The sequence below is a fragment of the Hylobates moloch genome, unplaced genomic scaffold (genome assembly GCF_009828535.3).
Source record: "Hylobates moloch isolate HMO894 unplaced genomic scaffold, HMol_V3 SCAFFOLD_17, whole genome shotgun sequence".
Lineage (NCBI taxonomy): Eukaryota > Metazoa > Chordata > Mammalia > Primates > Hylobatidae > Hylobates > Hylobates moloch.
The window spans coordinates 59,507,812-59,524,309 of record NW_026652292.1 but is presented as its reverse complement, the minus strand read 5'-3'; the positions used below and the strand labels follow the sequence as shown (position 1 = coordinate 59,524,309).

The 16,498-nt window shown below is 45.4% G+C and overlaps 1 protein-coding gene across 5 annotated transcripts in view; it reads left to right on the top strand.

Annotated features, from left to right (window-relative positions):
- Positions 1 to 14,344: 14,344 nt before the first annotated feature.
- Positions 14,345 to 16,498, top strand: part of RBPJ (recombination signal binding protein for immunoglobulin kappa J region) — a 115,701-nt gene continuing 113,547 nt past the window's right edge. Inside the window, exon 1 of one of the 5 annotated variants that reach the window (XM_032136107.2) lies at positions 14,345 to 14,538. In XM_032136107.2, coding sequence (XP_031991998.1) covers positions 14,480 to 14,538 — 59 coding nt within the window. In that variant the 5' untranslated portion in view covers positions 14,345 to 14,479. Of the gene's footprint in view, positions 14,539 to 14,670; positions 14,772 to 15,128; positions 15,591 to 16,498 lie in introns of those variants that run through there. The other 4 variants (XM_032136112.2, XM_032136108.2, XM_032136109.2 and 1 more) reach the window with 4 other exon arrangements.

Genomic DNA, 16,498 nt, shown 5'->3' with positions numbered 1-16,498 from the left:
TACCTGTATCGCTAACACATATGTTCAGCAAAGTTAGAGAACACAAGATTAATATAAAAAAATTGTATTCTATATATTTTCTTTTCTTTTTTTTTTTTTTGAGACAGAGTCTCGCTCTGTCGCCCAGGCTGGAGTGCAGTGGCGCAATCTCGGCTCACTGCAAGCTCCGCCTCCCGGGTTCACGCCATTCTCCTGCCTCAGCCTCTCCGAGTAGCTGGGACTACAGGCGCCCGCCACCACGCCCGGCTAATTTTTTTTGTATTTTTAGTAGAGACGGAGTTTCACCGTGGTCTCGATCTCCTGACCTCGTGATCCGCCCGCCTCGGCCTCCCAAAGTGCTGGGATTACAAGCGTGAGCCACCGCGCCCGGCCACAGGTAATAATTTTTTAGTGGAGTTCCTAGAATTTTCTTTCCTTTTTTTTTTTGGTTTTTGTTTTTTTTTCTTTTGTTTTTTTGGTTTTTGTTGAATAGAATTGGTGAGAGTGGAAATCCTTGTTTCATTCTTACGATGTTGGCTGCGGGTTTCCTATGGATGACTTTTATCAGGTTGAGAAAGTTCTCTTCCATTTCTAGTTTGTCGAGGGTTTGCCAGTATTTTATTGAGGATTTTGTGTCTATATTATAAGAGGTATTGATCTGTAGTTTTCTTATCATTTCTTTGGAGAATTATTATTATTATTATTATTATTATTATTATTATTATTATTACTATTATTATTTGGATGGAGTCACTCTGACCCCCAGGCTGGAGTGCAGTGGCAGGATCTCCACTCACTGCAAGCTCCGCCTCCCGAGTTCTTGCCATTCTCCTGCCTCAGCCTCCTGAGTAGCTGAGACTACAGGTGTCCGCCCCCATGCCCGGCCAATTTTTTGTATTTTTAGTAGAGGTGGGGTTTCACCGTGTTAGCCAGGATGGTCTCAATCTCCTAACCTCCTGATCCACCCGCCTTGGCTTCCCAAAGTGCTGGGATTACAGGCATGAGCCACCGTGCCCGGTGGAGAATTATTTTTTAAATAATAAATGTGTCAGACATTTCAAATGGGTTAAAATTCAGTAGCCCCTGTCTTGGTCACCCATTCGCAGCCACTCACTGTTACTTGTTTGTAGGATTTTTAAGAAATTAAATATATTAACTATTTAAAATATATTTTAAAATAAATCTTGTTGCATTTCTCATCATTTTATACTTTTGTAAATTATTTTTGTAACTTTAAATAGTTTATTAAAATTCTAATTTGATACTCTGGGTACTTCAGTTTATAATAATAAAAATAATTTAAATTGTTATAGCCAAAAAAATAAAGAACTCACTAACAATCATAAATCCCACTTCTAGGAGTATGACTTGTGTAAATCATACCCTCCGAGGCACATCTGTAAAAACAGGAATAAAATTACCGACCGTCAGCATTGTCCTGAGGACTGACTGAGATGATTGATGTCTATGAGAGGGCTTGAGACAGTGCAGACTCACAGTTACTGTCACTTTGGAAATTATACATCACAGCATCCCTTTAACTAGAAAGCTGTTGCATGTTAGACGGGCATACAACCTTTTGAAAACCCTCTATTGCATAAAACTAAATACTTCTATATGTGATCTGTTTTTCAGAAGTTATTTTTCAGTTCTTAAATTATCTTTTTTTTCTTTTGCCTAGATTCTGTGTTTCATTGCTTATTTCGGAAAGTTGGAAAGTATCATGCAAATACAGATATAGCTATGCTAGTTAAACATAAAATTTCAGTGTTTGCTGGTGAAGGAAAATATGATGCTACGTAGGTAAAACTGCTTGATGAAAATCAGATTTGCATTTCATAAGAACATTTCTGGAGAACTTTAGGCTTGAGAAAAGTAGGAGCCAAATACTTCTCCCAGACGATAGTTTATAACTCTTACTGAAGTCAAAAGTTATTCTGAGGGTAAAATTTAGGCCACATGTTTGGAAAGCTGGAAGAAGAAAAAACCATGCATCAATGTCTAAATGTTTCCAAAGTATTTAGATGAAAAATGATTTGTAGTTAAGATCCTGAGAAATGTTTTTATCCATTAGTGAAATATTAATAACACCTTAATATAATTTATTAACCATCCTTCCACAGGATGCTAATCATGACAGAATTTAGTCATGAAAATAATAATTTAAGTAGCAAAAGCACAGGATAATACAAGTTATAATATCTAACATGGAGTCTTGAAGATTCCTTTAAATAGTTTCTCTAGGCCTGGCACGGTGGCTTACGCCTGTAATCCTAGCAGTGTGGGAGGCCAAGGCAGGCGGATCATGAGGTCAGGAGATGACCATCCTGGCTAACATGGTGAAACCCCATCTCTACTAAAAATACAAAAAATTAGCCGGGTGTGGTGGCGGGCGCCTGTAGTCCCAGCTACTCGGGAGGCTGAGGCGGGAGAATGGCATGAACCTGGGAGGCGGAGCTTGCAGTGAGCCGAGTCACGCCACTGCCCTCCAGCCTGGGTGACAGAGAAGACTCCGTCTCAAAAAAAAAAAAAAAAAAAAATAGAGTTTCTCTAATGCATTTTACAAATGAAATACATCATTATTAGATTGAGATAAAACTTTTCAGACAGACCTATTGTATAAAACAAAGTATGTACTTAATATTTATTAATAGCATGATTAGAAATTATCTTAGAGACTTTTTCTTGCAGTAATTTCACAATTTGCTTTTTAAAAATTCCTACATGAGATAATGACAACATTTTAAAAAATTAATTAGAATAAAAATTGTTAACCTAATTACAGCAGCAACTATTGAAAGAGACAATGTACAACTTTGCTTTTGATGTTCAAAGGGATTATCAGTCAGCTGTCTTTCACAAAGCTAGGTACTTAACAAGATGTGAACTGTTTGATATACTACTATTTGTCAGTGCTTAAATAAATAGGTTCCGAAGTGGATCTTCTTAGTCCTTAGTGTGGTCTGGACAAGGGTGCTAGCCACAAGGTTGTATCTACAAGTTGATGCTTATCATTACACTATCTCTGACACCAAGCAATACAGATGCAAAGAGTGAAACCTTTCCGGTAGGCTTTTTTTGAAAAAGTGATAAAGGCCATCTGTGTTCAAGGTTAATAGTAACATAGGCCAGAGAAGAAAATAAAGGGATCTTTTTTCTGTTCTATTGATTTCCTATGTAACCACAATCAAATTTTTAAGAACAAATACGCCAACCAAAATTAAATACCGTTATTTTATTTAGGATTCTTTCAATTTATTATCCACGTAATTATCTATTTTTTTTTTTTTTTTTTGAGACATAATCTTGTGCTGTCACCCAGGCTGGAGTGCAGTGGCACGATCATGGTTCACTTGCAGCCTTGGCCTCCTGGGCTTAGCCTCTTGAGTAGCTGGGACTACAGGCACATGCCACTACTCCCAGCTAATTTTTGTTATTTTTTGTAGAGATGGGGTTGTCCTATGTTGCCCAGGCTAGTCTCAAACTCCTGGGCATAAGCAATACTCCTGCCTTGGCCTCCCAAAGAGCTGGGATTACAGGCCTGAGCCACCGTGCCCTGTGATTATCTAATTTGATTCATGCAACAAATCTCTAAGGCAGGTATTATTAGTCCATCTAACAGGTAACAAAACTGAACATGGTTATGGGTAAAATAATTTCCTAAGAAATTTACTGAGTGTCTACTATGTACCCAGTTATTTTATGTAATGTCTCAATTAATTATCAAAGCAACCCTATGCAATAGGTTTCATATTCCCCTTTTGCAGGTGAGGAAAAATAAACTTGCTCAAAGTTGGGCATTTGGTTAGTGGTGGAAGTACTAGTGGTGAAGCTAGTTCAACGTTCTTTCATTCATACCACAGCTGCTTTTTTAAAACTATGGATGTTTAACATTGGCTTATTACAGAACCCCAAACCACTGCAATATATGATGCATGACAAACGGGGAAAGTTTAGGAAATAAAAATTTAAGTATATTCCCTTATAAATAGATAACTGGAATTTTATTATTCATATGGTGTTGTCATTTCTTGTGTAGGTAGCATTAACTGGCTTTAACTTGTTCATGTTATAAAAAGAACAAAATCTATCAATCACACATGGAAACATTTTCCTCCAATTACATTAGCTACGAAAGCTTCTGACAAATTATTAGATTTGTACACATTCTTTTCACCAAATGTGCATTTGATTCCATTCACGTTCCACATCACTAGAGTAAATGGCCCATTCATTTTCTTGCTTTACCTTCTGGAACTGCTGCACATATTAACAAGCTAAGCAAAACTTAACCCAGGCCTGCAAAAAACTCAAATTGCCAGGGCCAAAGAATCCTGTGAAAAATTAAACACAATTGGACAGAAAACGGTGAATATTTATTTTTTTTTCTCAAGTTCTCCTGAAGCCGTGATTCATTTTCAGTGTTCTATTTCTTTTAATCCTGGAGTTCGAGCTTATTTTCTATATAGAATTGCAGAGTCTGATGGAATCCTTCTTGGCACTCTTTCAATTTCCTGTACATTTTATTAACCTTGATGAACACGTGGTAGAAAATGACAGGGATGATGTTATGAATATAAGAGAAGCATAAAGATGAACAAAAAAAATGAGTTAAATATTTGTAGAGTGAGCGGCTCCTAGTTTCTAACATGGGCTATCAGCAGGACTGTCTTAGGCACAGAGCCCCTGCACAATCTGATAACAATAAACCTTGCTTTGTATCCTCAGAGGCTCCTATCAGCTAACTACAGTGGGTTTCCCAAACATTTTGTACATCTGATCCTCTTGGAAATTAAATAACAAAAATAATATTGTCATTTCTGAGTGGGATATGAGAAAAAAATGAATTAACACCAATCAAGATAAAATCATGACTATATTTGCCTGTTTTAACTTTTTTTTTTTTTGAGACAGAGAGTCTTGTTCTGTCACCCAGGCTGGAGTGCAATGGCACGATCTTGGCTCACTGCAACCCCTTCCTCCCGGGCTCAAGTGATTCTCCTGCCTCAGCCTCCCGAGTAGCTGTGATTACAGGCGCCTGCCAACGCACCTGGCTAATTTTTATATTTTTAGTAGACACACGGTTTCCCCATGTTGGCCAGGCTGGTCTTGAACTCCTGACCTCATGTGATCTGCCCGCCTCAGGGTCCCCAAGTGCTGGGATTACAGGCGTGAGCCACTCTGCCCAACCGATGTTGATTTTTGAAGTACAGCCGTTTTGACATGCTTTGCAAGAATTTTGATGAGATGAATGCAAGTTATGGACTTGTTGAGTAATGATAAAAACTAATATTACTATAACGATTGTGTTATAGCACTGTTCTATGTGCTTAAAACAGTAATACTTTGAATTCTGACGATCCTATGAATTAGAAGCTACAATCTCCATTTTATAGGTGAAGAAACTGAGGCACTGACAAGTTAAAAAAACTTGTCTGAGATCACACAGCTAGCAGTGTTGGAATGCATCACTGTGGGGCCAGGTGTGGTGGCTCATGCCTGTAATCCTAGCACTTTGGGAGGTCGAAGTGGGAGGATCACTTGAGGTCAGGAGTTGGAAACCAGCCTGGCCAACATGACCAATTCCTATCTCTACTAAAAATACAAAAAGTTAGCCAGGCATGGTGGCAAGCACCTGTAATCCCAGCTACTTGGGAGGCTGAGGCAGGAGAATTGCTTGAACCCAGGAGGTGGAGGTTGCAGTGAGCCGAGATTGCGACACTGCACCCCAGCCTGGGTGACAGAGAGAGACTCGGTCTCAAAATAAAAAAAAATAGTGTCACTGTGTTTAAACCACCACAGGAAACTGTAATGTCCGCCTCTCATGAGCCACTAGCTGCTTCACATGCCTTTGGATATACACCTAGGAACTCCCAAACTCATCCCTTTTACTATTTAAATATTTCATTTATTGATTTTTAAAAAAGAAACTGTGCCATTACTCCCTTTAGTGAGAAAGTCCCAGAGAAAGGTTATATTCAAGTTCTATATCAAAGAATGATTCTCCCTGCGTGCGGTGACTCACGCCTATAATACTAGTATTTTGGGAGGCCAAGGTGAGAAAGGATCTCTTGAGCCCAGGAGTTCAAAGCTGCAATGAACTTTGATTGCACTACCGCACTCCAGCCTGAGCAACAGAGCAAGACCCTGTCTTAAAAAAAAAAAAAAAAAAAATTCTTAAAGCTCAGTTCATGGACAATTTGCATGAGAATCTCTGAGCACCCTGTCACAAATACCTGCTATAAATGCTTCAGTCCAGATTTACTCATTTAGTGTCTTAAGGAGTGGGACTCAGGCCCTTAATTGATTTTGATGCCCACTGAGTTCTGAGGACCACAGTTCTTCCAGGGCCTTCTTATTTTTATTTATTTATTTTTTTTATTTTTATTTTTTGAGACGGAGTCTCGCTCTGTCGCCCAGGCTGGAGTACAGTGGCGTGATCTCGGCTCACTGCAAGCTCCGCCTCCCGGGTTCACGCCATTCTCCTGCCTCAGCCTCCTGAGTAGCTGGGACTACTGGCACCCGCCACCACGCCTGGCTAATATTTTGTATTTTTAGTAGAGACGGGGTTTCACTGTGTTAGCCAAGATGGTCTCGATCTCCTGATCTCGTGATCTGCCTGCCTCGGCCTCCGAAAGTGCTGGGATTACAGGCGTGAGCCACCGTGTTTGGCCGCCAGGGCCTTCTTATGACCCTGCTTAGAATGCCTTTCCCTATTCTATGTGCATCAACCCCCCACCTGGAGTTCCCCTGAATAGCAGATGCTCTTTCACACCCCAGAGCCTGAAAGTGCTGTTTCCTGTGCTTGTCATGCTTCCTCCTATTCTTGTCTTCTGAACTCCCACTGCAGTAAGTCAGCTACCAAGTCATCTCTGAAAGGACTGGGCCCATGAGGCAAGAGTTAGGTCTTCCTTCATTGTACCTCCAAGCTGTTAAACTCTTATCTCTTTCGTATCATAGAATTCCACTGCAACTGGCTGTGTATTCTTTTAGACAGGGAGTCCTTAGAGGTTGGGTTGTGTTGTCTATTTTTGTAAAATATCAAGATGATGCCTGACCTGCAGTGGTAGGTACTCTAAACATGCTGTTTGAATGAACCACCAGGCAGGTCTGCTGTTTTAATTCTACTAAGATGATAGGTCACATACATAACTTTTTCTGTGTGCATATGACAGATGACAGGTTCTCTCTCTGTCTTGCCCAGGCTGGAGTGCATTGGTGCAATCATGGCTCATTGCAGCCTCAACTTCAGGGGCTCAAGCGATCCTCCCACCTCAGCCTCCTGAGTAGCTGAGATTGCAGGCATATGCCACCATGCCCAGCTAATTTTTGTATTTTTTGTTCAGACAGAGTCTCACTATATTGTCCGGGCTGGTCTTGAACTCCTGGGCTCAAGTGATCTGCCTGTCTTAGCCTCCCAAAGTGCTGGGATTACAAGCATGAGCCACCAAGCTGGAACCATAACTTCTATCAGAAAATAATTCTATGCCTGGTGCAGTGGCTCATGCCTGTACTCCTAGCACTTTGGGAGGCTGAGGCGGGCAGATCACCTGAGGTTGGGAGTTTGAGATCAACCTGACCAAAAGGGAGAAACCCCGTCTGTACTAAAAAAAAAAAAGGCCGGATGTGGTGGCTCACACCTGTAATCCCAGCACTTTGGGAGACTGAGGCGGGCAGATCGCGAGGTCAGGAAGGCGAGACCATCCTGGCTAACACAGTGAAACCCCGTCTCTATTAAAAAAATAGAAAAAGTTAGCCGGGTGTGGTGGCAGACGCATGTAGTCCCAGCTACTCAGGAGGCTGAGGCAGGAGAATGGCGTGAACCCAGGAGACAGAATTTGCAGTGAGCCAAGATCATGCCACTGCATTCCAGCCTGGGAGACAGAGCGAAACTCTGTCTCTTAAAAAAAAAAAAAAAAATTAGCAGGGCATGGTGGCATGTACCTGTAATCCCAGCTACTCAGGAGGCTGAGGTAGAAGAATCGCTTGAACCTGGGAGGCGGAGGTTGTGGTGAGACAAGATTGCGGCAATGCACTCCAGCCTGGGTAACAAGAGTGAAACTTTGTCCCAAAAAATAAATTAATTAATAAAAATAATTCTACTAAAGTAGAAGGAAACAATTTTATTTGGTAAATTTTTGTCTTCTTGCACATTTACTCCATTTCTTTCTTTTCCCTCCTTTTTATGTTTTATATTTATAGGAAATATATGTACATAGTACAAAACTCAAAGGATCCAAGATAGTAGACTGTGAGGAAAGCCACTCTCTCACCTATATCATCCAACTGTAGAGTCCCTTATAAGAAGGCAGTCATTCTTACAACTTCTAGTGTGTCCTTCCAGAGACATTTTAGACACATATGTGCAAATAAGTATATATATATATATATATCACTGTTTTGCAGTTTTTTAAACTTTGTGATCTTTCCACAAAAGCACATAAAAAGCCTGCTTATTAATATACTATTTCATTCTATGAATATATATTTTAAAAAAAAGACATCTCTTGATGTTTGTTACCAGTATTTTTTTTTCACCATCAGTGATGCTGCAAAATATAGGTAATTTTACATGTGTGGGCATATTCATAGGATAAACTTCTAGAAATGAAATTGTAGGATGAACAGGTAGTGACAAATTTTGCCAAATGGTTTCTGATATTCTTTGGATCTGTGTCTCCGCCCAAATCTTAGGTCAAATTGTAACTCCCAGTGTTGGAGGTGGGGCCTGGTGGGAGGTGACTGGATCATGGGGGTGGATTTTCTTCTTGGTGCTGTTCTCCTGATAGTGAGTGAGTTCTCGTGAGATCTGGTCATTTAAAAGCATGTGGCACCTCCCTTCCCGGCCTTGGTCCTGCTGCTCCCATCTAAGTCACCTGCTCCTGCTTTGCTGTCTGCCATGAGTAAAAGCTCCCTGAAGCCTCCCCAGAAGCAGATGCTGTTGCTTCCTGTACAGTCTGTGGAACCATGAGCCAATGAAACCTCTTTTCTTTATTACCCAGTCTTAGGTATTTCTTTACAGCAGTGCAAGAACAGACTAATATAGTTTCCATAGATATTATATCCATTTTCACTCCCACTAGCAACTCATGAAGATACCTGTGCCAGGTGCGGTGGCTCATGCCTGTAATCTCAACACTTTGGGAGGCTGAGGCAGGCAGATCATGAGGTCAGGAGTTTGAGACCATCCTGGCCAACATGGTGAAACCCCATCTCTACTAAAAATACAAAAATTAGACAGGTGTGGTAGTGGGCGCCTGTAATCCCAGCTACTCAGGAGGCTGAGGCAGGAGAACTGCTTGAACCTGGGAGGGGGAGGTTGCCGGGCACCGACTACTTTTTTTTTTTTTTTTTTTTTTTTTTTTTTTTTTGACTCCAACTCAAAAAAAAAAAAAAAATATATATATATACATATATACGTATATATGTATATACTGGGGAATCCGCCCCCAATATTTCAATGTAGGTTCTTTCTATTTTCCCTAAGTGTCGGCTGATCTGAGAAATAAAGAGAAAGAGTACAAAGAGAGGAATTTTACAGCTGGGCTGCCGGGGGTGACATCACATATTGGTAGGTCTGTGATGCCCACCTGAGCCACAAAACCAGCAAATTTTTATTAAGGATTTCAAAAACGGAGGGGGTGTATGAACAGGGAGTAGGTCACAAAGATCACATGCTTCAAAGGGCAAAAAGGAGAACAAAGATCACGTGCTTCTGAGGAAACAGGGCAAGGACAAAAGCAAAGATCACAAGGCAAAGGGCAAAATTAGAATTACTGATGAGGGTTTATGTTCAGCTGTGCACGTATTCTCTTGATAAACATCTTAAACAACAGAAAACAGGGTTTGAGAGCAGAGAACTGGTCTGACCCCAAATTTACCAGGGCAGGATTTTTTCCCCACCCTAATAAGCCTGAGGGTACTGCAGGAGACCAGGGCGTATTTGAGTCCTTATTTCAACCTCATAAGACAGACACTCCCAGAGCAGCCACTTATAGACCTCCCCCCAGGAATGCAATTCTTTTCCCAGAGTATTAATTATCAATATTCCTTGCTAGGAAAAAAATTTAGCAATATTTCTCCTACTTGCAAGTCTGTTTATAGGCTCTCTGCAAGAAGAAAAATATGGCTCTTTTTGCCCGACCCTGCAGGCAGTCAGACCTTATGGTTGTCTTCCCTTGTTCCCTAAAATCGCTGTTATTCTGTTCTTTTTCAAGGTGCACTGATTTCATATTGTTCAAACACACGTTTTCCAATCAATTTGTACAACAGTGGTCCTGAGGTGATGTACATCCTCAGCTTACGAAGATAATAGGATTAACAGATTAAAGTAAGACAGGCATAAGAAATTATGAGTATTATTAGGGAAGTGATAAATGTCCATGAAATCTTCACAATTTAGGTTCCTCTGCCACAGCTCCAGCCAGTCTCTCCGTTCAGGGTCCCTGACTTACTGCAACATATATATATACATATATATATATATATCTCCAGCTAGTGGTGTTTTTGTTTTTTTTTTTCTCTGAAGTTCTAAAATGGAGAGTAAAGGAAACTCTTAAAGTTAAGTGCAGCCTTATCTACTGGTCTAACCCAGAATTTTTTTTTTTTTTGCAAAAAACCAACACAGGTGGTTGCTCCATAGGCCTTTTTCTCCTCCCTAGGCAGGCTGGTACTCACTGCTAGTCTAGTCCCAATATTGTTTTGAACCTTAGGAGGCTTAGTCTTCAGAATCATTTTTACTCTGCCCTAAAGTGGAAGACACCCCATTCATTCTACAAATATAATACACCAGGCATTGTTCCAGCAGCTAAAGCTTGAATAATGAACAAAATAGACAAAAGTCCTTGCCCTCATTAATATTACATTATAATGGAAGGAGGCAGATAGTAATCACAACACACAAGTATGATAAATGTTATGTTAGTTAATGATAGGTGCCATGGACAAAATCAAGCAGAAACTGGGATACGGAGTATGGGAGTCCCTCTTGGGAAGGGTGTCAGGGAAGGCCTCCCTGAGGAGGTGACATCAGGCAAAGACAAGAAAGGAGTGAGGGAATGAGCTATAAGGTATATGAAGAAGAGCATCCCAGGTAGTGGAAAAACCAAAGGCTTGGAGCTGGGGCGTCCCAGGAACAGTAAGGAAGGCAGCCAGTGAGAGCCCACAAAGTGAAGGGTAGAGGAGGAGGTGAAGGCAGAGAGGTCAGGGGGGTTTGGCAGTAGGCAACATTGTCTAAGTCCTCACAGTGAAATGGGAAAGTCATGGAGGAGTTCTAGAGGGCCACTGAGAATGCTCTATTAGCACAGACTGAAGGAAGGCAAGAATGGAAGAAAGGAGGACCAGTTAGGGAACTTCCTTAAACCAAGTGGGAAATAAGATGGGTTAGACTAGGCTAGTAGCCAAAGAGGTGTGACAGTATTTGGAATGTGAGTATATTCTGAAGGTGGTGCCAGTAGGATTTTCCGTCCAGTTGTATCTTGGGTGTGAGAAAGGTGGCAAGGACTCCAAGGTTCTTGACATAAGTGGAAGAATGGAGTTGTCCTTTCCTGAGATGGGGGAGGGCTGCAGATGGAGCATGTTTTAGGGCAAAAAGGGGGAGCTGTTATTCCCTTTGTGGTTACCATGGCTTCCCAAGGTCGCTGGGGCTCTCAGAAGGCCATGATTCCAAATTAGATCAGTGGTCTGGACAAGGCCATGACTGAAATACTTTCTTGGGATGACAGTTCCAAGGAATATGTGCCCCAAGGGCTTTGTCCTCCTCCTGAGCTATCCTGTTCCAAACCAGACTTGCACTGAGATATTGCACCAAATGTTTTAAAATCTGTTTTTTTCTGTGTATATAATCAAAAGAATAGGCAAACACACACACACACATACACACACACCCCTAAAACCTTGAAAACAACTTAAAAACCTGGGTTTTCTCCTATTAGAGAACTCACTGTCCTCCAAATATCGAAATTAAATTCAACTCTACATTTGTGGGGCTGTGACGTAAGCAGGAAGACATTGGTTTCTAGATAACGCCAGGCTAAGGCTGGTATAGAAACCACATCAGGGCCAATCTGAAACGTGGCTGATTGAAGAATTTACATAATCAGGAACTCATTGGATGAATGATCCAAAACGAAGGGATGCATTTAAAACAGTAGTCACTATAGCACCTGCCACAGCAATACGTAAAATGGAATATTGCAACAAAAATATGGAAAGGTGACGGAAAGCAAAAAAGCCATATTAGTGGGAGGAAAAAACAGAACAGAAACTGATTTGTAAGATTACTTCAAAAGGCTAAGAAGAGACTGATAAGAAATTTTAAAAATCGTGTCCTTAAACGGGAGCAAGAATCTATACAAGGCAACAATGCGAGAGTGCAGAGCTGTTTATTTATTTATTTTTCTACCCAGCTCACAGGACCAGCAGGTAGATTAGAAAGAAAACCACCAATCGCTGCCGGGCGCGGTGGCTCACGCCTGTAATCCCAGCACTTTGGGAGGCCGAGGCGGGCGGATCATGAGGTCAGGAGATCGAGACCATCCTGACTAACACGGTGAAACTCCGTCTACTAAAAAACAAAAAACTAGCCGGGTGTGGTGGCGGGCGCCTGTAGTCCCAGCTACTCGGGAGGCTGAGGCAGGAGAATGGCGTGAATCCAGGAGGCGGAGCTTGCAGTGAGCCGAGATCGCGCCACTGCACTCTAGTCTGGGCGACAGAGCGAGACTCCGTCTCAAAAAAAAAAAAAAAAAAAAAAAGAAAAGAAAAGAGGAACAACCAATTGCTAAAGTAGAGTAGCAAGGAATCAGAACTTGTTTCAAAGTAAGTGAAGTGGCGGCCAGACTAGGTGACTCAAGGCATGACTCAAACCCGACTCTGGGGGCTGTCAGCTCCCGGAGGCGGGGGGCGCGGCGTCTAACACGTTTTAGGAAAGTACCAGCCTTGTGTTGGGCGACAGGAAACCTCCCGGGGAGATCGGCCTGGGGCTTCTCCTGCCCTACAGCCTGACCTCTCACTCTCCGTACTGGGAGCGACTTCCAACCTCCTGGCTTCCCCTTCTTCCCTTCGAGGCTCCCCACCCCTCGTCTTCCATCCAGCGTCACAGGGCGTGTGCGTGTGTTGTGTGCGGAGACGTCGGGTCTCCTCCCCCGCCGCCCTCCGCCCCGTGCTCCCAGCCACGCGCCTTCCCGCCCCGCCTCCGCGGCGAGCCGCTCCCTTCCCACCCCGCCCGCGCCCGCCGCCCGCCGCCCGCCTCCCGGGCACGCGCGGCACGAACGGCGCCCGGAGCTGCTCTAGACAAACACCTGTCCTGCCTTGGCTCCGCGAGATTTGGGGCGAAAGCTTAGGCAACAGGGGGCACGTTCTCGCGAGGTTTAGGAAATTTCCCACGGCCGTGTTGTGTCTGAGCCGAGTAGTGGAAGGCGGTGGGAAGGAGGTGTAGCGTGAGACTGGACTGCCCGCATTGGGTACATGCGCAGTGCCGCTCGCGCGGCCGCGCCAATCCTGCAGCGCTTTCAGCAGGTTTCGGGCGGCGAATTCCAGTTCTCCGGGTTTTGGGGCTCCCTGCGGGAGGCAGTGCTGGATCTGGGAATCTCTAGGAAAGGAAAGGGCAAAAGAGGGGAAAGATGGGGGGTTGCAGGTAGGAGGAGGGGGCGGGGTTCGGGCCCTTCACCCTGCGGTTCAATGCCCAGCGGGGCCAGGTTCGCCCGGGGGCTTTCGGGATCAGGCCGCCTGAAGCGCGATTCGGGCAGCCGGCAGCGTCCTCGGCTGTGCCAGGCCCTCGGGTGGCCCGGTTCCCTGTGCAGTAGTGGCCTCAACACACACCTGGGCTCACACACGGTGGTGGCTGCGATGGGGTCTTAGAGAGGCCATGCGGCACGCGAGCGGCAAGAGCTTTGATCGGGGCCTCTGGCCCGACTCGGAGGTGGGAGAATGTGGCTCTCAATTCCAAGACAGTTTTCCCTCTGGAGAAAACTACTCCGCACTCTGGCGTGTGTCTGCGAGGTGGCCATTAGGGGTGTCTTTGCCAGAGGCCTTGGCTTAACCTCATTTCACACCCAAGGAGAACGCTAAGGCGAGAGAGCTCAACTGCAAAAGTTTTCCGCTTGCGGAGCTCTGGAAGGGCCTCCTCATTAGCATGGGGGGGTGTAATGAATGAAGACAGTTCCCGACGTGTCACTTGCCCGAACCCCAGGCATCTCTGACGCTCCTGCACCAAACGCCGAGATTAGCATAAAGGAGGCGCCTAGGGAACGTTTGAATGAATGAAAAGAGCTGGGAACCCAGAGTGAGCGGGAAGCCGCTTGGAAAACACCCATTGAGGAGGTGTTTCATCTAGGCCTGTGAAACGCAGCCCATTTTCCCAGGACCCCTCCTCCCTTCTCCTCGGCCCCGCCTCCTGACCCCTCCATTCCTCGTCCCCGTAGTAATCCCCTCCGGTTTTCCTCAGTCTCCACGTACGTCCCTCAAGGCGCGTCCCAAAACCCGGATAACCGGAGCGTTCCCCATGGACCACACGGAGGGTTCGCCCGCGGAGGAGCGGCCTGCGCATGCTCCATTGCCTGGGTAGGTTTCCAGGGAAGGCAGCGAGCAGGATCCCCTACTCTGCGGGCGGCGCGAGGCGTCTGGCTCTTCGCGGCGGCGGCGAAGGGAAAGGGAGCGCGGGGGCTGGGTGGAATCGAGGAGTGAGGAAAAAGGGAAGGGGCGGGGGAGAGGGACCAGGGAAGGCGTCGGGGGGAATCTCGCGAGGGTTGGAGTTTTGGCGAGAGTTTGTGGAAGATGGCGCCTGTTGTGACAGGGTAAGTCTGAGGGAATCGGAGCGCTGGGAACCAGGAAAGTTGCGGGCGTCTGGCAGCCCACGGCGGGCAGCGGGTTCGGGGGCCGCGGCGCACTTGGCGTTCGGGGGCCCGCGGGGGCGGTGTCGCGTGCGCCGAGCGCGGCGGCGGCGGCGTGTGGCCGTGCGCTGCCGCTCTGCGCTGCCGTGGCTCGGGCTCCAGCGCGTGAGGGCGGGCGGCGGCGGCGGCGAGGCCGGCGGGTGCGGGCGTGAGTGCGGCCGGGCGCGCGGGGCCCTCGGGCGCCGTGCCTTCCGCGCGCCTCCGGCGGGCCCTGCCTGGGGGCCCCGTGCATCTTTGTTCCTCGCGGCCGTTGTCGCCGCCTCGCCCCGCTAGTGCCCTCGGCCCCGGGCGCTTTGTCTTTCCCCGCTGCCCCCCGCGACTCTCTACCCCCGGCCCTTTGTTTCGCCGCCTTGGGCGCTTTGTCCGACCCGTGGCGTCCCGCATCCCCTCTCCATCTCCTCCCCTCCGCTGTCCTTCCTCCCGTGCCCCTTTGTTGTGCCCCACTCTTGTCGGTAGCCCAGTGACCTGCCACAGCCCGGGCACTAGATTCCTGCCTCAATTGTTCTTCCATTGTCTTTCTCCTGTGGGTCTCCTCTCACCTTTCTCTATGGTCCTGGATCACCCCCCGAGGCTTTGTCTCCCCCATCCACGGGCTTATTCTCTCGGCACCCCCTTCCTCTCCCGTCATCGGTTGATTTATCCACAACCCACGGTGTACGTCTGCTGAACTGTCTCAGCCCCGGGGACTCCATCTGCTGCTTCTAAGTGCACACAGACTCTACGGTTTGTTGTTGTTCTGTGGGTCTGAAAGATGCATGGGATCCTTAGTTTCCTCCTCCGCACCTCTTTTTCTCGGGATTTCTTGTACTCCGCCTATCGCCACCCCTTTCTCTCGGGATTAAAGCGTCTCCAGTTTTCATCGCCGTCTCTTTAGTGCCGTGGGTTGTTTTGCTTGGAAACAGTAGCCCTGGAAAAAGATCTGGTCTCTTGGTGGTTCTTGCGCCCCCGGCCCCCGCCCCCCTCCTGGTTCCTGACGGCGTAGGCCAAGGGCAGCTGTCTGTCGAAGCTTTGCAATCTAGGTTGCCTGAGGATGATTGGAGGGTATCGTAGGACGGTTAGAAGGAGGCTCGAGATGTATATATGTGTTTTTCTGTTAGTGTTTGAGAATAGTTTCAGATATCCACAATGGATATTCATTTGGCGTGTGAGTAGGAGTTGAGTGAATTTCCATGTTAAAAACTTGTGAGTGTTGGGGTGGAGAATTTCAGCATTTTCTAGAAATCTGGATTTAGAATTTATCAGTAACTTCTGCCTCATAAGGAAAAGGAGAGGCATTCCGCTTGGGAATTTTATATAAATGTTTTATTTTTTCTTAATCATTAGATAGGTTACAGTTTTGTGCTTTTTGCTGCTCTGTAGATGCGTGACAACCCTTCTGTCCCATCATTGGGGTTGAAATGAGGACAGCACCGAAGAGTGCAGTTTCTGGTTGATGAATACTGCTTCTAGGATCTTTGTGGAAGATATTAATCAAATGCAGTAAAAAGTATACGTATAATATGTATATTATATATATATGTAATAGCCTGTAGTGAGATTATTTTAAAGACACTTCTAGTGTTAAAGGACCCTTGAAGTGTTTCGAGTTCTTATTGTTTTGGTAATGCTAAAAGCTTGGGGTTGTGTGAATG